The sequence below is a fragment of the Dendrobates tinctorius genome, unplaced genomic scaffold (genome assembly GCF_039654945.1).
Source record: "Dendrobates tinctorius isolate UK_male_01 unplaced genomic scaffold, ASM3965494v1 ptg000164l, whole genome shotgun sequence".
In the NCBI taxonomy this organism is placed as follows: domain Eukaryota; kingdom Metazoa; phylum Chordata; class Amphibia; order Anura; family Dendrobatidae; genus Dendrobates; species Dendrobates tinctorius.
Genome location: NW_027361831.1, coordinates 8,730,391 through 8,754,261, shown reverse-complemented (window position 1 = coordinate 8,754,261; position 23,871 = coordinate 8,730,391). Strand labels below are relative to the sequence as shown.

The following is a 23,871-nucleotide window of genomic DNA, read 5'->3' as shown; positions in this document are numbered from 1 at the left end:
TAGCAACAGTAATAATAATCCTGGATGGTTTTACTACCCATGGAACCCCCTAGAAAGATGGTCCTTAGCCAACCACCAGGTGACCCTGCAGGCATTCCTCTGCACAGAGGATCCCCTGCTGCAGGCACCTGGTATGAAACTAGGCCCATTGGACCGCTGGAATGCAGGAGGTAAGGGACCCCAGGAGGGACATCGCATCTCTTAAGAACATCCGAGGGTTATCGATCACTGTTCTAACCCTTGTTATTATAATCAACATTTTTGACTCTGGGAGGAGACACTTTTGACTTACTAAATCTAGGTGTAGACCCAGGAAAGACTGTAGTGGTTACCGGGACCAGTCTGGATTTGTCGAAGTTGATTATCCATCCCAACGCCTGTAAGGATGAAATGGTGTTAGCAAGGCGACCTCTACATTGGGAGGCAGATTTCCCTACTACCAAGAAATCATCCAAATATGGAACAATAAGTGTGTCCCACAGAGGCACGTAAGCCATCACCTCCAACATCACTTTTGTGAACACCCGAGGAGCCATAGAAGGACCAAACGGCATTGCAGTGACCTGGAATTGCCGGATTCGACCTTCTAGGCTGACTGCCACTCTGAGATACTGTTGGTATTCGGCATGTAAGGGGAGATGATAATACGCATCCGTCAGATCCAAAACAACCATAAAACATCTGGGAAACGAAAGTTTAATAGCAGCTCTAATAGACTCCATTTTGAAAGTGTGATTACAAAGGAAATTATTTTACCCCTATATGAACCATCTGACTTGGAGATCAGGAACAAAGGGGAATAAAATCCAATTCCCTCCTGATCCTCTGGGACCTCTGCCAGGACATGCTTAGATAACAGATTCCGAACTTCTAATTTAAGAGCTTCTTGTTGTGCGGGTGATTTAATAGAGGTCATTATGAAGGAATCCGGGGGAATTCGATGAATTTCCAGCTTCAACCCAGATGTTACTAAGCTCAGGATCCAGGGACTAGATGAGATCTCCTTCCATTTAATCTGTCACCTACTGGAGGGTCAGGATTAACGGAATCTGTTACTCTTTCTGGAAGAGGATCCACTGAAAAGGGCACCTTTCTGTTTGGTCTCCTTTGTCTCCCAGCAATCCTGGTTTTCATAAGGCTTTCTCCTACTAAACGGACGCCTTCTGAACACCCTCCTGTAGGATGGAACAGACTGGTTAGGGAACATCTTCTCTTTCTCGCCTTGGTGAGGATCTCATCAAGTACTGTACCTTGCCGAACAGGAACTCACCCTGACATGGGATTGCGCATAACTTAGCTTTTGATTGCGCATCACCCTTTCAGCCACAGAGCCCAATGAGCAGAATAAACCTGACCAGCTGACCTAGCCGCCAGGCGTAGGGAGTCCGCCAATGCATCAGCTAGATACATTGTGGCTCTCCTGATCAATGGAATGGAGGCTAACAACTTCTCCCTAGACACTCCTTCCTTGATTTGCTCTTCCAGCCGGTCCATCCAAACCAGCATTGATCTCGCTGTGCATGTGCTGGATATAGCAGGTCTAAAAACTCCAGTACAAGACTCCCATGACCTCTCGAGTAATGTCTCTGCTTTGTGGCCTAAGGGGTCAGATAGAACCCCTGCATCCTCCACAGGTAGGACAGAGACGTTGACGCCACCGCCGCATCCACTTTGGGGACCTTGGACCAAGTTGTTAACTCGTTATCGCTAAAGGGACACATTCTCTTAGAAGATGAAGGGAGGAACCCTCGCTGACCCTGTTTGTCCCATTCCTTCTTTACCAATTCCTTCACTGCTGCAATAACCTGGAAGACGCAGCTCTTCTTTTGCGCGAGACCAGCAAACATAATGTCCTGCATAGATTTGGCTTCTTTTGCGTCCGAGAGCCCTATGGTATTCCTAACTGACTTCACCAAGTTGTCTATATGCTCTATGGGGAAACAAGAACGTTCTTCCTCATCAGATGATAATGATGATGATAATTATGAATCAGAGAGTCCAGAGGACCTGACTTGGTCACTACCGGAATCCGAACTGGAGACAGGGTTAACATCTTTCCTCTTGAAACTATGTTTCTTAGGTCTGCTAGACTGATCTAAGGCTCTTCCCATATATCAGCGGATGACATCGCAGCCTCCACTTGTAATGTCTGGCTGATAAAACTCTGGCACAATCTTTTAGGATAGGTGTCGGGAAGGGGCTGCGCGCACAAGGCACACTCTTCATGGTTGGATTTTTTAGTTTTCTTAGCCTGAAAGGGAGGTGCACAGAAATAAGGGGCATCAGCTTAACCCTGCTGGTATGTTTGGTCAAAAACGACCGATTTTGAACTTTAATATTTTTTAAAATATTCAAGATGCGGTTCTGAAACTTGTGGTTGATTGACTTTTCCTCATTTGAGGGATTCTTACTATGGGTACTTTTTATTTTTTTTTTGTTTACTTTTTGCTCCACAATTTTTTTACACTTGTACTGTTCAGTCAAAAATGACCGATAGCTTTTTATAGTGATCTCCAGCCATTTTATGAGTAAAATAAAGAAGCTATAATCTCATTTTGGACTATATATTACATCTACTACTATTTATCAATTTATTTAGGTCCTTTTGGTCCATGCAGATTTACACATACATACATTTTCTCATTACAATACTGCTGATGGATTACCTTCCAGTATATAGTTATGTGCCAAATATTTTTACCCTGCTGTTCATGTAAAATAGTTCAATTCAGTTCTCAACATTTCATATTGTAAATGAACAAATTCTCTTTTTTTCTTGTGTTCCCAGATCTAATTTCTGTGAAATGCTGACCTGAAAGAGTACTAATAAATTCTGTCTGAAAAACGGTAATTAGACCTACCGGTAATTGTGTTTCCAGGAATCCATCATGACAGCACACACTGGAGGACGTCCTTCTTATCCGTAGTGGGACAGGAAACCACGAGAGTTCAAAAGGATCCTCCCCTTACCACCCATCAGTGATTTCTCAAAGTAACACCTCTGGATGGATGCAAAACATAAACTTTATTTAAGCCAACATCTTTCATACACATGTTACATCACAGTTGTATGGACGTGTTTGTCGGGAGGGAACTAATAGTGCTGTCAGGATGGATTCCTGGAAGCACAATTACTGGTAGGTCTAATTACCGTTTTCCAGGTCACCACCTGACAGCACACTGGAGTAGTACCAAAGAATATTGGTCCTAGGGTGGGACTACCGCGTGGAGTACTTTCCTCCCAAATGTCAATTGTGTGGAGGCCACATCTAATTTATAGTGCTTAGAGAACGTACTGAGACTGGCCCAAGATGCTGCTCTGCAGTTCTGTTCTGCCGAGGCTCCCCCCCTCTCTGCCCATGATGTGGCCATGGCTCTAGTTGAGTGGGCTCTAAGTCTCCCCGGGAGGCTCTGACCCTGTGTTCTATAAGTTGTGCTGATAATGGATTTAATCCATCTTGCTATTGTGGATTTCAACGCCTTCTTCCCCTTATTAGGGCCTCTGTACTGGACGAAGAGATTATTCCGCCTCCAAGGCCTGGTTGCGTCCAGGTACCCGAGCACTGTTTCTCTGACATCTAGGTTATGGTAAGCTTCTTCCTTGCTATTTCTAGGGAACTGGCAAAATGAGGGGAGCACTACCTCCTGATTCATGTTCGAGTCTGAGATAACCTTGGGGAGGAAAGCCGGGTCAAGTTTTAGGACTAACCGGTGGTCGAATATTTGTAAGTAGAGATCTTGGACCGATAGGGCCTGAAGTTCCCCTAGTCTTTTGGCTGACATGACAGCGACTAGGAAAGCCGTCTTCAGGGAGAGGTTACCGATACTTATTTCTACCCCTAGCTGGTATCGTTGTCTACATAGCGCGTTGAGGACTAGGTTAAGATTCCCCGCATCATGTTCCCACATGCTTTATGCATCCATTAGCCCTCTGCATCCGTACTGTTACACATTTAACATCATGGCTGGTCAATACAATCAGGGCAACTGTTACCACCCACCTTTCGTGTCTCCCCTTTTTTCCTCATAGATTGTAAGATTGCGAGCAGGGCCCTCATTCCTCTTGGTATCTGTTATGATCTATGTGATTATTGTTATGCTGTAATGTATATTGTCTGTACAAGTCCCCTCTGAAATGTAAAGTGCTGCGGAATATGTCAGCGCTATAGAAATAAAATTTATTATTATTATTATTATTATTATTATTATGGTCCCAAGGAGGGACGGTCTTTCTTATGAAGGGTTTAAACCTCTGCACAGCCCATGAGAACCGGGCTATCCAAGGGTGTGGCGATAGGGTTGTGTCGTAGAACACGCTTAAGGCTGCGATCTGTACTCTCAGAGTGCTGGGTCTAAGGCCCTTTTTGAACCTTGCCTGAAAGAAGTCAAGGATCTTCGGGATGTGGGGTTGGTCAGTCTCGACTGTCGCCTCTCCACAAAAGCTGCAAAATTTTTTCAGATTTTGTTATATATTGCTGCGGTCACGGGCTTCCTACTTGCTTGTAGAGTAGAAATGACTTCGTCCAATAGACCCCTTGCTCTTAGGACCTGCCGCTCAGGATCCAGGCTGATAACTTGAGCGCTTCTGGCCTTTGGTGGAAGACCGGACCCTGGTGAAGGAGGTCTTCTCTTTTTGGCAGGAGAATGGGATCTTCCCGTGATAGCTTCTTGAGTAGAGGAAACCAACTTCTCCTTGGCCAATAGGGGACCACCAATATGACCCTGGCTCTGTCCTCGTAGACCTTCCTGAGAACCCGTGGAATGAGAGCTAGAGGCGGGAAGGCGTACAACAGGCCTTTGTTCCAGGACTGTGATAGAGCGTCTATCCCTGTTGGGTTTCCCGCAGGGTTCAGGCAGTAGAAGGCTTTGACCTTTGCGTTCTTTTTGTCCGCAAACAGGTCTATTTCCGGTCATCCCCAACGGTTTCACAGGCTGCTGAACACCTCGTCGTTGAGTTCCCAATCTGTTGCGGTTATTCTTCTGCTGAGGAAGTCTGCAACCTGGTTCCTGGTGCCTTCCAGATGTACTGCTGAGATTGAGAGGACCTCTTTTTCCGCCCACCTGAAGATCTGTTCGGCTAAGCCTTGTAGTGACGGGTGTCTTGGTCCGCCTTGGTGGCGGAGAAAGGCTACTGTCGTGGTATTGTCTGATAGTATTTTGACGTGCTTGTTCTTCACCCGAGACCGGGCGATGCGTAGTACCTTCCAGACCGCATGCAGTTCTCTGAAGTTGGAGGACCTGTCGCTGTCCTCCGGACTCCACTGCCCCTGGTAGTACTCTCCTCCGACGTGTCCACCCCAGCCATACAAACTTGCGTCCGTGGTTACTACGATTTCTGGAGACTGAATCCATGAGACACCGGTTTTTAGGTTTCTCGGGACGGTCCACCACAGTAGCGACCTTCTGACCTGGGGGATTAACTGTATCTTCGTGTCCAGTGATTTCTGCCTTCTGTCCCAGGACGTTAGGACTGCCCGTTGTAGATTGCGGAAGTGGAATTGACTCCATCTGACACAGGAAATGCACAAAGTCATCAGACCCAGGATCCTCATTGCGTCCCTGATCGATACTTGGTTCTTTGAAAACTGACGAATTTTCTTTGGCATGCTGGTCTGCTTTTCCTCTGGAAGATAAGACATTCTTCTTTCTGAGTCCAGCATGACCCCCAAAAATTTTATTCTGGGCTAGGGTATGAGGTCTGATTTTGACCAATTTATCATCCAGCCCAATCTCTGCAGCTTGGAGATCGAGGACTGACAGTCGACCCTGAGCTGGGCTGCTGAATCTGCTATGATTAAGAAGTCGTCTAAGTACGGGACCACCGTGATGTTTCGGGCTCTTAGGCCACTACTTCTATCTTCGTGAAGACCCTTGGGGTTGATGCTAAGCCGAAGGGGAGGCAGCGAAACTGGAAATGGTGTATCCTGCCCTCCTTTTCGACCGCAAACCTGAGATATTTTTGGTGATCTGGGTGGATGGGGACGTGGCAATACGCGCTTTTTAGATCGAGCGTGCACATTACCACCTCTTTTCCCAGAAGCGGAATTGTGGATCTTATTGACTCCATCTTGAAGCGTTTGTATGCTACCCACTTGTTTAGGGGCTTGAGATTTATTATGGTTCTTGTCTCCCCAGATGGTTTTTTTATTGCGAAGAGGGTTGAGTAGTGTCCTCTCCCTTCTTCTTGAGCGGGTACTGGCATAATTGCCTCCATTTCTAGGAGGTCCTGGATATCCAACCACATGGGGGAAGTCGGACAGAGCTGTGAGCTGGTCACTAAGAACCTGTTCGGGGGTAGGGAGTTGAATTCTATCTTGTACCCTTGAGAAATGACCTCTAATACCCAGGGGCTGGTGGTAACCTCCCGCCATTCTCCTCTGAACTTGAGCAATCGCCCCCCTACTCTGGTGGCGTCATTTTTTCCGGGAGCTAGACCCAGGGCCGGAGAAGATGGTATCTCTGCTCCTATTTCTACCCTCGCCCCCTTTGGGGTAGCTCCAACGACCCGACTTCCCCTTCCCTCTGTAGTCCATTTTCTGGTTGTAACGGGGTCTACGAAAGGGCTGATACTTTCTACGTTTCTCTTCAGGGAACCCTTTTTTTTTAATCTGACGCCTTCTCTAAGATATCATCAAGCACGGGCCCGAAGACTCTACCCCCCCGAGAAGGGAATTGAGCTCAGTTTATTCTTTCACTGCATGTCACCTGACCAACTTTTAAGCCAGATAGCCCTTCTGGCTGTGTTGGACAAGGATTGGCTTCTGGCCATGAACCTAACAGGCTCTGCTGAGGCGTCAGCCAAAAACCCCGTAGCTAATTTTAGCAAGGGAAGGGATTTCAGAATGGTTTCTCTCGGAGTTCTATCCGACAGGTGCTCCTCCAAATCATCTATCCATAGATGCATGGAGCGAGCCACTGATGTCGCGGCTATATTTGTTTTTATGACCGCTGCTGAACTCTCCCAGGCCCTTTTTAAGAGCCCGTCTGCTTTCCGATCTAGGGGCTCCTTTAAGCTTGAGGAATCCTAGAACGGAATGGCTGTCTTTTTTGATACTTTTGCCACTGGGATATCGATTTTAGGGACCTCTTCCCAGACTTTGACCTCCTCTGGGTCAAACGGCATGCGAAGCCTGACGTCTCGGGGAATAGTCAACCTCTTTTCTGCTTCCTTCCATTCGTCTAATATCATAGCCCTTGGGGTGTTTACTGGGAAGACCATCGAAGTCTGGGAGCGCAACCCCCCGAACATTTCATCCTGTATTGAGAGGGTAGTCGGAGGTTCCTCAATCTGCACAGTCTGCCGCACTGCCCCTAACAGCTCATTCGTATCGCCGGATGAAAAGAGATATTTCCTTCCCCTGTCTGGGTGCTCCCTGGTCTCCTCCTCCTCTGCGTCAGATTCGGACAGGATGTTTTCGGAAGACGTGACCGACTCTCTCTGCCTCTTTCTGGATGTCTGGGGGTTCACCTGCGGGGTTTGGGACATGGCCAGGCTGGATACCGAAGCCTGAACGTCCTCTCTAATTATTGTTCTCATGTTAGGCATGAGCGTAGCCTGTTCCGCCCCCATTATGCGTTTTGTACATGCATCGCAGAGGGTCTTTTGCCATGTGTCCTTTAGCTTCTTAGAGCAAACTGGACACTTCTTATCCTTCCTCCTGGGATCTTTTCTTTCTGAGGTGGAGGTTCCCCCCTGGAACACATAAAATACGTGTTCTGTGGGGTCTGCCTTACTGGGGCCCTGCCATGACCTCATTTGAGGCTACTCACGTGACACTGGCTCTCTGCGCCCGTCTCCGTCTTCGCCTGGTCCTCCATTCTGGATAGAGAGGCTTACAGTGGCTGTTTGCCTGTGGAGACACCGGCACCTGTAAGTGGCCGCGGGCGTAGCGTCCGGCCCTTACCGCCACAGAGCCTGGCGTACCGCTGCTGTCTTCCTCCTGCTCCTGCCGCGCTGCTGATCCGCTCCACCGCCTGAACACTGCCCTCGTTCTCAGATGGTGCCAGCAACCTGAAGGGCCGGGCGGTCGCATTTGATGACGCGACCAGAAGTGACGCCCCGGCCTGGGTGACGCGACTGGAAGTGACGCCTCGGCCTGGATGATGTGGGCGGAAGTAATGCGCCCTGGTTCCGGGCACGGCGCGCATCTCACGGAGGGGGGAGAGGTGCGGCGATCCTCTGCCGGGGTCCGTTTGTGGGGCCAGTGGACTCCCTAAAGGTGGCCCCGGTACTCGTATGTCGGTGGTGGCGGCAGTGTCCAGGGTCGAGAGCCCCTGTTGGGAGGAAGCGACCCCGTGTCCAGGAGCAGCGCTACACTGGATGGGCTGAGGGACCCTGTGCCGGGTGTCAGCTGCAGAATTTTTGAGGTAGGAAGGGAAAGGCTGGGCCACCCGATCCTAACCATCTGCGTGGAACGGCCGGATCTTCCTCTCGTCGTTCCTATCCGCAATGCGACAATAAAAACACTGAAGGGTGGTAAGGGGAGGATACTTTAGAACTCTCGTGGTTTCTTGTCCCACTACGGATAAGAAGGACGTCCTCCAGTGTGCTGTCAGGTGGTGACCTGGAAAGTGTGTTTGCTTTAAGGTACTGTCACACTTAGCGATGCACCAGCGATCCCGACAACGATATGACCTGGTCAGGATCGCTGGTGCATCACTAAGTGGTCGCTAGGGAGCTGACAAACAGGCAGATCTCACCAGCGACATAGCAGCAGTCAGCGGTCGTTACCTGTCAGACGAGGCGATAAAAATCAAGACTTTATTAGGTCCGGTCAAAAATGACTGGAACATAACAAGTGTATAGTGGTAACGAACAGAATAGCAGGGTTAATAAGCAGAGTCAATTTACACTCACCCAGTGAAGCTTGCAACATGGTACCAGTTCTGGAGGCGGAGGCGCATCACGAGTCCTGAATGAATCAGCCCTTCTACCCCGTAGACTCTTGTCAGTGGAGCCGCCCTCTCTGGAGCGCACACTGCTGCTCTTAGGGATGCTGTGCGCCTGCACTGCCAGCGCTGATGGGTGCATCTCAGACTCTCCAGGGGAAGACATCTTTAGCACGCCGGCAGCCAGGAGCCACCGGAATTTATATTTACTGCTCTTAATGCCTCCCCGCACCTCCGAAAGTGCTCCGACCACATCCGGTTCAGGAACGCCGAATCGGCCAGTGTGCATGCGAAACACCACGGAAGCATTGCCCGATGAAGAAGCAGGGTGGCCGCCACTCGCACCATGCCTGGGTGCCTGCCCTGCACTGCGTTCCCCATGAGCCCAGATGGCCACCCCCGGATCCAGGTCCTCACATATCCATCGCCAGTCGAGGGGGGAGACTGCCGACAAGGCTCCCCCCCCCCCCGACGCTGCTTCTGGCGCCGCAGCCCTTGCCGTTCTCACGGACACCGCAGTGGCGGCATGCACAGGCCCAGGTACTCGTTTTCTCCGCAGGTTCCCGTAGGAACAAGAAAGCAACTGAGGTGAGGGGGAACGCCCCTTTTGTACAATTTGTTACACAATTTATCCCTAGTAATCCAGTATGTGGTTGTTTGAGGCACAATGGAAAGCTCAGAAGTGAAGGAGCACCATATTTGAGTTCAGATTTAGCTGGAATGGTTTGAGGGTGTTATGTTACAATGTGAGAGCCCCAGATTTGCCAGAACAGCATTAAATTCATCTAGTGGTGCAGTAATCCTATTGACATCATGGGTATGTCACAAAAATTTTTAATAATAGGTCAGTTCAGAAAAAAATAATTACATTTTTGCAGCAAAAAATTTAGTCTTAGCCCCAGATTTTAGATTGTCATGCTGTAAAATGGATAAAAATAGCACCAAATTTGTCACACAATTTATCCTGAACAAGAGAATACCTCATAAGTGGCTGTTTAACCACACAGCAAGGGATGGAGCGCTATTTGACTCTTGGAGAACAAATTATCATAAAATATTTTGCGGACTCCATATACAAAGCCCCTAAATGCCAGAATAGCAGAATCTCCCCCAAGTGACCCCAAGTTTGGAAATTATACATCATACCCCTCTGTGAATTTATCTACAGGTGTAGTGACGATTTTGACTCCATGGGTGTTTTCCAGAAACAGGCAGCAGTGGATGTTGCTGAAAGAAAATTTCAAATCTGCCATTGTAGTGCTCATACATTGCAGAGCCCAGTATGATGTAGTGCCCATACATTGTGCCCAGATCATGCTTTTGGAGAAATGCACCACGTAAATTAAGCGGTCTTTCATCGCTACAGAAATAGCAAACATTTGGACACTAAAGGTGGTAGGCACATTGTGGGGCTTAGAAAGGAGTGGGTATTTGGATTTGGAAATGCAGATTTTTTTGGAGGAGACAAGGAGCCATAACACTTCTCAAGAGCCGTTGTGTTACTAGTAATGTGGAAGCGCCCTATATTTCCATTAACAGACGACGGACATTAGTAAGGACTTGTTTTTTATATGTGGATTGAGTTGAAGCTTTTTGGGAACATTTTACATAAAATTTTGGATCACATTTATCCGGAGCTCTACACTGAGCACTTACATCAGGGTTTCCATCTAAATCTGCAAATTACGTGATTCAGACGAAACCCCCGATGGATGCATTTAACCCCTTTACCCCCCAAGGGGAAATGTTAATTAAGTTTTTTGTGTGCCGTATCCCTGTGATTTAACCCCTTTACCCCCAAGGGTGGTTTGCACGTTCATGACAGGGCCAATTTTTACAATTCTGACCACTGTCCGTTTAGGAGGTCATAACTCTGGAACGCTTCCATGGATCCAGGTGATTCTGACAATGTTTTCTCGTGACATATTGTACTTCATATTAGTGGTAAAATTTCATTGATATAACTTGCATTTGTGAAAAAAACGGAAATTTCCAACTTTGAATTTTTATGCCCTTAACCCGTTTCTGCCATCTGACGTACTATCCCTTCCATGGGACCTGGGCGTCTATGCCCATGGACGGGATAGTACGTCTAGCGCGATCAGCGGCGCACACGGGGTGAGCGCCGCTGATCGCGGCCGGGTGTCAGCTGATTATCACAGCTTACACCCGGCACTATGTGTCAGGGGCGGTCACGGACCGCCCCCGACACGATAACCCCTTGTACACTGCGATCAAACACGATCGCAGTGTACCGGGGGTTTAGGGAAGCATCGGCAGGAAGGGGGCTCCCTCCGTGCTTCCCTGAGACCCCCGCAGCAGCGCGATGTGCGGGGGCCTTCTTCTCTGCAGGTCCCCGTCTCCAATATGGCGGCAGGGACCTTCGGGGGCCTGCAGGGAGGCAACCTCAGTGCCTGCAGAGCGCGGGCATGAGGAAGCCTTTTGCAGTGTCTGTGTGAGATCGCTGATCTGTCACAGCAATCTGTGATGTGTCAGATCAGCAATCTCACACATGAAAGTGATGTCCCCCCTGGGCCAGTCTAATAAAGTTAAAAAAAAAGTGTAAAAATAATTTATAAAAGAAATCGCTAAATAAATTAAAAAAAAAAAATATTCCCTAATAAATTATTTTTTTGGAAAAAAAAAACAATAAAAGTACACATAATTAGTATCGCCGCGTCCGGAACGACCCGCCCTATAAAACTGTCCCATTAGTTAACCTCTATAGCGATCCCCTTAAAAAATAAAAATAAAAAACAAAGCAAAAAATAATGCTTTATTATCATACCGCCGAACATAAAGTGCAATAACGCGAGATCAAAAAGACGGATATACATAGCCATGGTACCACTGAAAACGTCATCTTGTCCCGCAAAAAACGAGCCGCCATACAGACTCATCAGCGAAAAAATAAAATAGTTATAGCTCACAGAATAAAGCGATGCAAAATAATTATTTTTTATATAAAATTGTTTTCATTGCATAAAAGCACCAAAACATAAAAAAAAAATATAAATGAGGCATCGCTGTAACCGTACTGACCCGAAGCATAAAACCGCTTTATCAATTTTACCGCAGGCGGAATGGTGTAAACGCACCCCCCAAAAGAAATTCATGAAACGCTGGTTTTTGTTCATTCTGCGTCCCAAAAATCGGAATAAAAAGCGTTCAAAAGATGTCACGTGCCCGAAAATGATACCAATAAAAACGTCAACTCGTCCCGCAAACAATAAGACCTCACATGACTCTGTGGGTCAAAATATGGAAAAATTATAGCAATCAATATGTGGTGATGCAAAAACTATTTTTACAATAAAAAGCGTCTTTTAGTGTGTGACAGCTGCCAAACATAAAAACCACCATAAATAGTAAATCAAACCCCCCCCTTTATCACCCCCTTAGGGAAAAATAATACAATTTAAAAAAAAGGATTTATTTCCATTTTCCCATTAGGGCTAGGGTTAGGGCTGAGATTAGGGTTAGGGGTGTGTTGGTGTTAGGGTTGGAGTTAGAATTGGGGGGTTTCCACTGTTTAGGCACATCAGGTGCTCTCCAAATGCAACATGGCGTCTGATCTCAATTCCAGCCAATTCTGCGTTGAAAAAGTCAAATGGTGCTCCTTCCCTTCCAAGCTCTGCCATGCGCCCAAACAGTGTTTTACCCCCACATATGGGGTATCAGCCTACTCAGGACAAATTGCAAAACAACTTTTAGGGTCCAATTTCTCCTGTTACCCTTAGGAAAATAAAAAATTGGGTGCAAAAATATCATTTTTGTGGAAAAAAATGATTTTTTTATTTCCACACCTGGGCGTTGTAAACTTCTGTGAAGCACTTGGGGGTTCAAAGTGCTCACCACACATCTAGATAAGTTCCTTAGGGGGTTCTGTTTTCCAAAATGGGGTCACTTGTGGGGGGTATCCACTGTTTAGGTACATCAGGGGCTCTCCAAAGGCAACATGACACCCGTAGACCATTCCATCAAAGTCTGCATTCCAAAACGTCACTACTTCCCTTCCGAGCCCTGACGTGTGCCCATACAGTAGTTTTCTCCCACATATGGGGTATCCGCGTACTCAGGACAAATTAGACAACAACATTTGGGGTCCAATTTCTCCTGTTACCCTTGGGAAAATAAAAAAATTGGGGGCAAAGATATCATTTTTGTGGAAAAAAAATATTTTTTTATTTTCACGCCCAGGCGTTATAAACTTCTGTGAAGCACTGGGGGGTTCAAAGTGCTCACCACACATCTAGATAAGTTCGGGGGTCTAGTTTCCAAAATGGGGTCACTTGTGGGGGGTTTCCACTGTTTAGGCACATCACAGGCTCTCCAAACGTAACATGGCGTCCGATCTGAATTCCAGCCAATTTTGCATTGAAAAAGTCAAACGGAGCTCCTTCCCTTCTAAGCTCTGCCATGCGCCGAAACAGTGGTTCCCCCCACATATCAGGTATCAGAGTACTCAGGACAAATTGCACAATAACTTTTGCAGTCCAATTTCTCCTGTTACCCTTGGTAAAATAAAAAAAATTGGACCTGAAGTAATTTTTTGGTGAAAAAAAGCTAAATGTTCATTTTTTTTTTTTAAACATTCAAAAAATTCCTGTGAAGCACCTGAAGGGTTAATAAACTTCTTGAATGTGGTTTTGAGCACCTTGAGGGGTTCAGTTTTTAGAATGGTGACACTTTTGGGTATTTTCTATCATATAGACCCCTCAAAGTGACATCAAATGTGATGTGGTCCGTAAAAATAAAATGGTGCTGCAAAAATGAGAAATCGCTGGTCAACTTTTAACCCTTATAACTTCCTAACAAAAACTTTTGGTTCCAAAATTGTGCTGATGTAAAGTAAACATGTGGGAAGTGTTACTCAGGCTGGTTTCACATTAGCGCTTTTTAAGCGCACGCACGGCCGGGGGTAGCTCCGCCCCCGAGCCGGCTCTCTGCCCGGCGTGCCCGCCCCTTGCTTGTAGCACCGCCTCCTAGCGCACAGCGGCGCCTGCGATCGGCGCACCCTATCTTTAGCATAGGGTGAGCAGATCGTGCGCAGGCCGTGCGCTAGTTGCGCTTTGACCTGCGCTGCGCACTTTTGACGGTGCGCTGTGCGCGCCAAAATCCGAAAAGTCTTGAGGAGAAGAGTCTTGAGGAGATCATTTGCATATTCCCAGTGCCTTCTGGGATAAGTGAAGAGTCTCCGCGAGCTCAACGATCACTGGGTTTTGGCCGTTGCAGCTGAAAAGAGGAAATCGGAAAACCAGGGGAAGAGTCTTGAGGAGATCATTTGCATATTCCCAGTGCCTTCTGGGATAAGTGAAGAGTCTCCGCGAGCTCAATGATCACTGGGTTTTGGCCGTTGCAGCTGAAAAGAGGAAATCGGAAAACCAGGGGAAGAGTCTTGAGGAGATCATTTGAATATTCCCAGTGCCTTCTGGGATAAGTGAAGAGTCTCCGCGAGCTCAACGATCACTGGGTTTTGGCCGTTACAGCTGAAAAGAGGAAATCGGAAAAACCGCGGGCTCATCTTTCATCGTTTTTAAGAAATCTCAAGATGGAAGAGGCCAGGAGCCATTTGGTGAGCTGCATTTCTTGCTACATGTTCACAGACTTACCAGTGGAAAAGCCAAACTTCACATGCCACAAATGCAAGCTTGTGTCCCTGTTGGCGGAAAAGTTGCAAAATCTCGAAGAGAGGTTAGCTACGTTGAAGATCATTAAGGAAGGTGAAGAGTTCTTGGACAGAGCAGAATTATCTCTTCATGTTACAGAAAGAGAAGAAATTCGATGTGCACCTGAAGAAACAGAGGAATGGAGACATGTGACCCAGAGAAGCAGGAGGATCAGGAGGCAGTCAGCACCCATACTGCTCAGAAACCAGTACCAGGCTCTCACGCAGGAAAACAATGAAGAAATACATCAGGATAAGACTTTGCCAACAAGCAGCAACCTTGTACGCCTTCAGAGTCCTCCTGGATGGAGAAAGAAAAATGTTGTGAAGAAGAAACGGAGAGTGGTGGTCATGGGGGATTCCCTGTTGAGAGGAACTGAGGCCGCTATCTGCAGACCGGATATAACTTCAAGAGAAATGTGTTGTCTTCCAGGTGCAAAAATTAAAAATTAAAGATGTGTCTGACAGGATATCAGGACTCTTCAGACCTACAGATGACTACCCATTCCTGCTACTACATGTGGGGACAAATGACACTGCAAGAAACGACCTGGAAACCATCTGCAGAGACTTTGAAGACTTAGGCAAGAAAGTGAAAGAACTGGGAGCGCAGGTGGTCTTCTCTTCCATCCTCCCAGTGGATGGCCATGGAACAAGGAGGTGGAATAAGATTCTGCAGGTGAACAACTGGCTACGTCGATGGTGCCGTCAGGAACGATTTGGATTTCTGGATCACGGAGTGAACTACTTATACGATGGACTACTTGCTAGAGATGGGGTGCACCTTACGAAGACTGGTAAGCATGTATTTGGAAGTCGCCTTGCTACACTTGTAAGGAGAGCTTTAAACTAGAACAGCATGGGAAGGGAAGCAAAAGACCAGAAAAAGCCATACACCTGACAAATGCTATTGAGAACTCTGCTATTAGAAGTGGAAAGGAAGAACAAAGACGAAAGAATCTAATTAATAAAAATATTGGAGAAAGAGAAACCAATCATAAACTAAAATGTTTCTATACTAATGCACAAAGCATGGGTAACAAACAAGGAGAATTGGAACTACTAACACAGGAAAAGAAATATGATGTCATTGGAATCACTGAAACTTGGTGGGACAATACACATGATTGGAATACAAGACTAGAAGGATACAACTTATTTGCAAGAAACAGACTTGATAAACGAGGAGGGGGTGTCGCATTGTATGTTAGAAACGCGTATATCTGCACAGAGATTGAAGCTTCAGAGACTGGGAGTTCTGTGGAAACTGTTTGGGTAAGAATACAAGGACAGAACAATGGAAAGGACACCATTGTAGGCATTTACTACAGGCCGCCTGTGCAAGCTGAAGCTATGGATGAACTCTTTATGCATCAAATGGCCAAGTTCTCCAAAAAATATGACATAGTTGTCATGGGAGATTTCAACTATCCAGACATTTGTTGGGAATCTCTCTCAGGCAAAACTAACAGGTCAAGGAAATTCTTATCCTTTCTTGCTGACAACTTTATCTTCCAAAAGGTAAGGGAGAAAACAAGGGGAACTGCTACCTTGGATCTAATCCTTATAAACAGGGAGGAAATGGTTGAGGAGGTAAAAGTGGCTGGGACCCTAGGAGGTAGCGACCATGCTATTTTAGAATTTTGGATAACTAGAGGCGGAAGACCTGTGAAGACTCAGACGTCAAGGTTAGATTTCAGAAAGGCAGATTTTAAGGGATTCAGAAAGAGAATTGGAGGGATCCAATGGCTGGATATCCTTAAAGACAAAAATGTCCAGGAAGGATGGGAAATCTTGAAAAATGAAATTCTCAAAGCACAGTTGTTAACAATTCCGAAAAGAGGGAAGAATAGGAAGCAGTTAAGGAAACCAGGATGGATGAACACAGAACTTAAGCACATGCTAAAAAGGAAGAAAAAAATGTTTATAAAATGGAAAGAGGGAGGCATATCTAAAGAAGAATATAATGCTGTCTGCAGAACCTGCAGGGCACAAATCAGATTAGCTAAAGCTGAAAATGAATTGAGGCTTGCAAGAGATGTCAAAAGCAATAATAAAGGATTTTGGGGATATGTCAAAAGTAAAAGAAAAGTCAAAGATGCTATAGGATTTTTACAGGATGAAAATGATGAAATGGTAAGACAGGATGTTGAGAAGGCTGAACTTTTAAATTCCTATTTTGCATCTGTTTTCTCTCAGAAAGGAAATGTAACATCAACTGTTATTCACTGTCCTATTAAGGGAATAGAAGAATCCAGGATATCTATAAACAGAAAGATAGTGAGGAAACACTTAGCTAGCCTAAATGAATTCAAGTCTCCAGGTCCAGATGAATTACACCCCAGAGTACTGAAGGAGATAGCAGAAGAAATTTTTGAACCCCTCTCTATAATCTTTGAAAATTCTTGGAGAACAGGAGAAGTGCCAGAAGACTGGAGAAGAGCAAATGTTGTTCCTATCTTCAAAAAGGGGAAGAAGGTGGACCCAGGCAACTATAGGCCGGTGAGTCTGACTTCTATACCAGGAAAGATCTTTGAACAAATTATTAAACAACATGTATGTCAATACCTGGATAAGAATGAAGTGATTAAACAGAGTCAGCATGGGTTTGTAACTAATAAGTCATGTCAGACTAACTTAATTTCCTTCTATGACGGTATCACTGATTGGTTGGATCAAGGAAATGCTGTAGATATAGTATATCTTGACTTCAGCAAAGCATTTGACAAAGTCTCTCATACAATCCTTATTGAAAAAATGATTAAGTATGGAATGGACAAGGCAACTGTTAGGTGGATTCATAACTGGCTTAGTGATCGGACCCAAAGAGTGGTCGTAAATGGCTGCACATCCAGTTGGAAGAATGTCTCAAGTGGGGTACCACAGGGCTCTGTCCTGGGCCCTGTATTGTTCAACATCTTTATCAACGATTTAGATGAAGGAATTGAGGGTAAACTGATTAAATTTGCTGATGACACAAAGCTAGGAGGGATAGCTAATACTAGAGAAGAGAGAGAGAGGATTCAAAAAGATTTAAATAAACTGGAGAAGTGGGCAGCAACTAACAGAATGGTTTTTAACAGGGAGAAATGCAAAGTACTACATCTGGGCAATAAAAATGGAAAAAGCATATATAGAATGGGAGGAATAGGGCTAAGTGACAGCACATGTGAAAAAGACTTGGGTATACTAATAGATCACAGACTGAATATGAGTCAACAGTGTGATGCAGCAGCAAAAAAGGCAAATGCAATTCTAGGATGTATTAACAGAAGCATACAGTCTAGATCACGTGAAGTCATTATTTCCCTCTACTCCTCTTTGGTCAGACCTCATCTGGAATATTGTGTCCAGTTTTGGGCACCACATTTTAAAAAAGACATCAACAAACTGGAGCAAGTTCAGAAAAGAGCGACCAGAATGGTGACCGGTCTGCAAACCCTGTCTTATGAGGAAAGGTTGCAGGATTTGGGAATGTTTAGTTTGCAAAAGAGAAGACTGAGAGGAGACTTAATAGCTGTCTACAAATATCTAAAGGGCTGTCACATTGTAGAAGGATCAACTTTATTCTCATTTGCACAAGGAAAGACTAGAAGCAATGGGATGAAACTGAATGGGAGGAGACACAGATTAGATATTAGAAAAAACTTTTTGACAGTTAGAGTGATCAATGAGTGGAACAGGCTGCCACGAGAAGTGGTGAGTTCTCCTTCAATGGAAGTCTTCAAACAGAGGCTGGACAGACATCTGACTGGGATGATTTAGCGAATCCTGCTTTGAGCAGGGGGTTGGACCAGATGGCCCAGGAGGTCCCTTCCAACTCTACGATTCTATGATTCTATGATTCTATACCCTATGCTAAAGATAGGGTGCGCCGATCGCAGGCGCCGCTGTGCGCTAGGAGGCGGCGCTACAAGCAAGGGGCGGGCACGCCGGGCAGAGAGCCGGCTCGGGGGCGGAGCTACCCCCGGCCGTGCGTGCGCTTAAAAAGCGCTAATGTGAAACCAGCCTTATTAAGTTTTTCGTGTGCCACAAATTTTTTCCACAAATATGATCTTTTCACCCCAAATTTTTATTTTCCCAAGGGTAACAGGACCCCAAAAGTTATTGTACAATTTGGCACGAGTACGCTGATACCCCACATGTGGGGGTAAACCACTATTTGGGCGCATGGCAGAGCTTGGAAGGGAAGCAGCACCATTTGACTTTTTTGGCTGGAATGGAGATCGGACGCCATGCCGCGTTTAGAAAGTCCCTGATGTGCCTAAACTATTGAAACCTCCCACAAGTGACCCCATTTTGAAAACTAGACCCCCCCAAGGAACTTATCTAGATGTGTGGTAAGCACTTATAAACTTTTGTGAAGCACTTGGGGGTTCTAACACCCAGGCTTGAAAATAAAAAAATCATATTTTTTCCACAAACATGATCTTTTAGTCCCCAATTTTTTTATTTTCCCCAAGTGTAAGAGGAGAAATTGGACCCTAAAAAGTTGTTGTCCAATTTGTCCTGAGTACGCTGATATCCCATATGTGGGAGAAAACTACTGTATTGGCACATGTCGGGGCTCGGAAGGGAAGTAGTGACGTTTAGGAATGCAGACTTTGATGGAATGGTCTGCGGGTGTCATGTTGCCTTTGAAGAGCCCCTGATGTGCCTAAACTGTGGAAACCCCCCACAAGTGACCCCATTTTGGAAGCTACACCCCCAAGGAACTTATCTAGATGTGTGGTGAGCACTTTGAACCCCCCAAGGGCTTCACAGAAGTTTATAACGTACAGCTGTAAAATTAAAAAATCATATTTTTTCCACAAAAATGATGTTTTCACCCCCAATTTTTATTTTCCCAAGGGTAACAGGACCCCAAAAGTTGTTGTCCAATTTGTCCCGAGTGCGCTGATACCTCATATGTGGGAGAAAACTACTGTATGGGCACATGTCGGGGCTTGGAAAGGAAGTAGTGACGTTTTGGAATGCAAACTTTAATGGAATGGTCTGGGGGTGTCATGTCGTGTTTGGAGAGCCTCTGAAGTGCCTAAACTGTTGAAACCCCCCACAAGTGACCCCATTTTGTAAACTAGACCCCCCCAAGCAACTTATCTAGATGTGTGGTGAGCACTTTGAACCCCCAAGTTATTCACAGAAGTTTATAACGTAGAGCCATAAAAATATCTCAGGGAAGCACGGAGGGAGCCCCTTCCCTGCCGATGCTTCCCTAATTGACAAGTAGACTGCGATCATGTTTGATCGCAGTGTGCCAGGGGTTAACGTGCCGGGGCGCTCGGTGACCGCCCGACACATAGTGCCGGGTGTAAGCGGTGATAATCAGCTGACACCCGGCCGTGATTAGAAATGGGTTAATATAATGAGGCAGCACAGTTACTGTCATGATGTGACACGACCCAACGGGTGGTCGGTCAGCGGACGGCGCAACACACACATACAACGGGATGGAAATGGGGAGAGGAAGGACCTACTGATAGGGAAATGGGGGATGGTCACCATCTGAGATGAAACCTGAGCCTGTCCCTGTACTCCCCTAACACCTTAAGTGGGTCCTTCCCCCACCGCCATCAGGAATTCGTCCCTTGCTGTCACCTCACACTGCCCTGGCTAGTTAACTGGCCGGCAAGGGGCGCTAACCTCACCACTGCAGATGGTACCACGCAGGGGATAGTGACAAACACAAAAGGGACAAGGAGTAAACAGAGCACTTAGCTTCCAGACACCGCTGCCAAGCTCCACACTGCAGAAAGCACAGCAACCGGACTCCAAAAACCAGAAGTGGCTGACATCAGAGAGCTACTCCTGCAAGGCTGGTCTCCATACAGAAACTATCACCAACAGTCAGCTGATGCATCAGGTGACTATTTAAAGGATGGTGGGACTGGTCACCACCCACATCAGCTGACCTAGCCCCACTGCAGTTACAGCTCATTGCCAGCAGGGGGGAAAACAGATATTAACCATGTTGTAAGTGCTCAGCATAAAGCTCAGAATAAATGTGGCTTTGGGAGGCAAAATAAAATCAACAGCAAGTAAAGAATTGCTTTTATTTCTTTTTTATGCCATTCCTAGAGTGGTATAAGTAATCAGACGACTCTATTCTTCTCGTCGGTGCGATTACAGCGATACCAGATTTATTTTGCTTTTTTATGTTTGGTTGCTGTCACACACTAAAAAACTCTTGTTTTTTCAATAAGTTTTTGCATTGCGATATTTTGAGAGCTATAATTTTTCTATATTTCTGTCGACATGTGAGGGCTTGTTTCTTGAGGGACGAGCTGACGTTTGTATTGGTACCATTTTCAGGCACATACCATTTTTTGATCACTTTCTATTCCGATTTTCAAGAGGCAGAATGAACAAAAACCAACAATTGAAAAATAGTTTTTTTCTTTTTTTTTCTTATGATGTTCACTGTATGGTAAAAGTGATAAGACAGCTCTATTATTTGGGTCACAGCGATACCACATTTATATCTTTGTTTTACGTTTTGTTGCTTTTACAAAATAAAAACTATTTTATAAAAAAAAAGAATAGCTTTTGCATCGCTATATTCTGAGAGCAATAACTTTTTATTTTTCCGCTGGGGCCATTTTTATTTCCATTTGATTTTTTGATCATGTTTTATTCCATTTTTTGTTAAGCAGTATGAAGAAAAAGCATTGTTTTTAATTTTGTTTTTACAGCGTTCACTGAAGAGGTTAATGAGTGCAACAGTTTTACAGCTGAAGTTGTTCTGGACGTGGCAATACCAAATGTGTACTTTTTTGTCTATGTTTGTTTTTACATAAATTTACTTATTTATTTTTATCATTTTCTTTTCATTTTATTTTTTACTTTCTTACTTAGTCCCTCTATGGGACTATACCCTTTATTACTCTGATCGCTCGCATAATGCATTGCAATGCATTATCCCTGTCAGTATTACATTGACAGAAGCCCCTTAGACCGTGCTCCTAGTATGGTTTAATAGGCTTGCCATATGTCTCCGATTTGGAGGAAGACATAGCCTCCCAAATGCTACAATCGATCGTGCCATTTAGGTGGTTAAACAGCTGGGGCTGTGACGGAAACCGAGCTACTGAAGGCGATCACGAGAGCTCAGTTCCTGCGCTGTACACGATCACCATGACCTAGGTTTGTTTCACATTAGCGTTTTTGTGCACAGCACATTGTGTGCATCCATGCGTCATGCGTACCTATGTTTAACATGGCATACGCATGGTCTTGCGTTTGCATGCGTTCGTCTGCGTTTTCGTGCGCATGCGCTTTTTCCAGGTGTGCATCTAGACGCGCCGGACGCAATCTGTTGCATTTTTGGGTCTGTCCAAAGGCGTCAAAAAAACGCATGCGTACGCTTGCGCACGGAATGCGCCAAAACAGTCTATAGGAACGCATGCATGCGCATGGACATGTGTACGCATGCGTTTTAAGAGTAAACATGTCTAGACACTGGTTTAAACCACCCCCTACACAAAGAAACATTGTATGAAATGTGAGTATAAAAACCTAATGTCTGACTGTACTTTTTTCTCCATTTATATTACAGTATGTACTAATGTCTCTTTTATTGCAGCATGTCTTCTTCATCAGCAGCAAAATCTGAACAATTCAGCTGTAACAGGGTCTATATAAAGAATTCCCATGACACACGCCCACTGATGTCCCATTGGTGGAGTCCGTTTCAAGGATTTTTCAAGGATTTTTTCTCCTGTGAAATGTGACACCTAGAGAACGCATGCGCATAAAAAACGCAAACGCATGCATGCGCGTTTTTGCATGCGTTTCTACTTGCGCACGATGCGCTGAGCACAAAGATGTAAATGTGAAACTAGCTTTACACATATTTCAAAGGTCAGGAACCACTATTTGATTATGATGAACAGGTACATGAAAGGTCATGAAGGGGTTAAAAAATATAAGGGAGTTGCACACTAATGTACAGTAAATAAGGCACACCAATCCCACCAAAAACAAACATCATGCAGAATGAACTAGTAAAAGGAGACACAATAGAAAAACATGTTATATTTCCAATAAAAACGTATATTCATGAGAAGAACGCTAACAATAAACTGGAGTTGCTCTCATTTATGATGGGGTTACTATGAGCTGTGACCAGAAAGAGAAGAGAAGGTATTAGTGCTAACCATTACAGGAGCGATTGTGCAGTAATCTGAATTTCTTAGTATCAAAAACATAATGGAAATAATGACATGGAGTGATGCCATGAAACCAGGACTCGAGCCATGCCAACACATCTCCTACAGACATAAATAAATGGATATTACAGCCGTCAGCCACGCACAGCTAAGAGAACTACCATGGCACAGGTGGAATGTTTTTTGTGTAGTTTATCGCAATTCTCTTTGATGCTAGTTGGTTTTAAAATAAATTGGAAATTAAGGACTAGATGTGTATTTCCTGAAGGAAGTACAGATAGTGCTTTGAAATGATGCCTGGGTTGCCCCTTTAAAAGAGACTTGCCTGCTTCCCCTGCAAGACTTTCAACTCAGGATCCGTTTTAACTGTGGGTGCCTCTCAGGGGCCACTTTGGCCTCAGGGTCTGATTTGGTGGGTGGGGCCCCTCAGGATCCGATTCGGTGGCCTGGGCTTGAATTGGTGGCCGGGATCCCTCAGGGTCCGATTTTGTGGGTGTGGCCCCTCAGGGTCCAATTTTGTGGGTGGGGCTCCTCAGGGTCCAATTTTGTGGCCGGGGCCCCTCAGGGTCCGATTTGGTGGGCGGGGCCCCTCAGGGTCCGACTTGGTGGGCGGGGCCTCTCAGGGTTCAATTTGGTGGGCGGGGCCCCGTAGGGTCAGATTTGGTGGGCGGGGCCCCTCAGGGTCCGATTTTGTGGACGGGGCCCCTCAGGGTCCGATTTGGTGGGTGGGGCCCCTCAGGGTCAGATTTGGTGGGCGGGGCCCCTCAGGGTCAGATTTGGAGGCCAGGGTGGCTCAGCCTCCGATTTGTAGGCCAGGGTCGATCAGCCTCCGATTTGGAGGCCCGGGGTGGCTCCGCCTCCGATTTGGAGACTGGGGTCACTCAGCTTTCGATTTGGCGCACCGGCCCTTTAAGACTCATTTCGGTGCGCCGGCCCTTTAAGAATCACTTAGGCGCGTCGGCCGTTTAAGATCCAGTTTGCCGCACTGGGCTTCTAAATCCACTTTGGCGCACATTCTCTCTCAGGGGCATGCTTCATGTGAAGAAGCTAGATTTGCATTTGTGCTGTGAATTTTGCTTTAAGAGCTGATATTATCTGCCAGAAACTCTGTCCTGGGGGGGTCATGTATAGTTCGTAGGCGTTGGC

General features: G+C 45.8%; 1 protein-coding gene across 1 annotated transcript in view; it reads right to left on the bottom strand.

The window, feature by feature from the left end:
- LOC141053000 (uncharacterized) overlaps positions 1–23,871 on the bottom strand; it is a 114,755-nt gene that overhangs the window by 12,240 nt on the left and 78,644 nt on the right. The window contains exon 11 of the mRNA XM_073550321.1: positions 5,571–5,576. Within this exon, the coding sequence (XP_073406422.1) occupies positions 5,571–5,576 (6 nt within the window). The remainder of the gene's footprint in view (positions 1–5,570; positions 5,577–23,871) is intronic.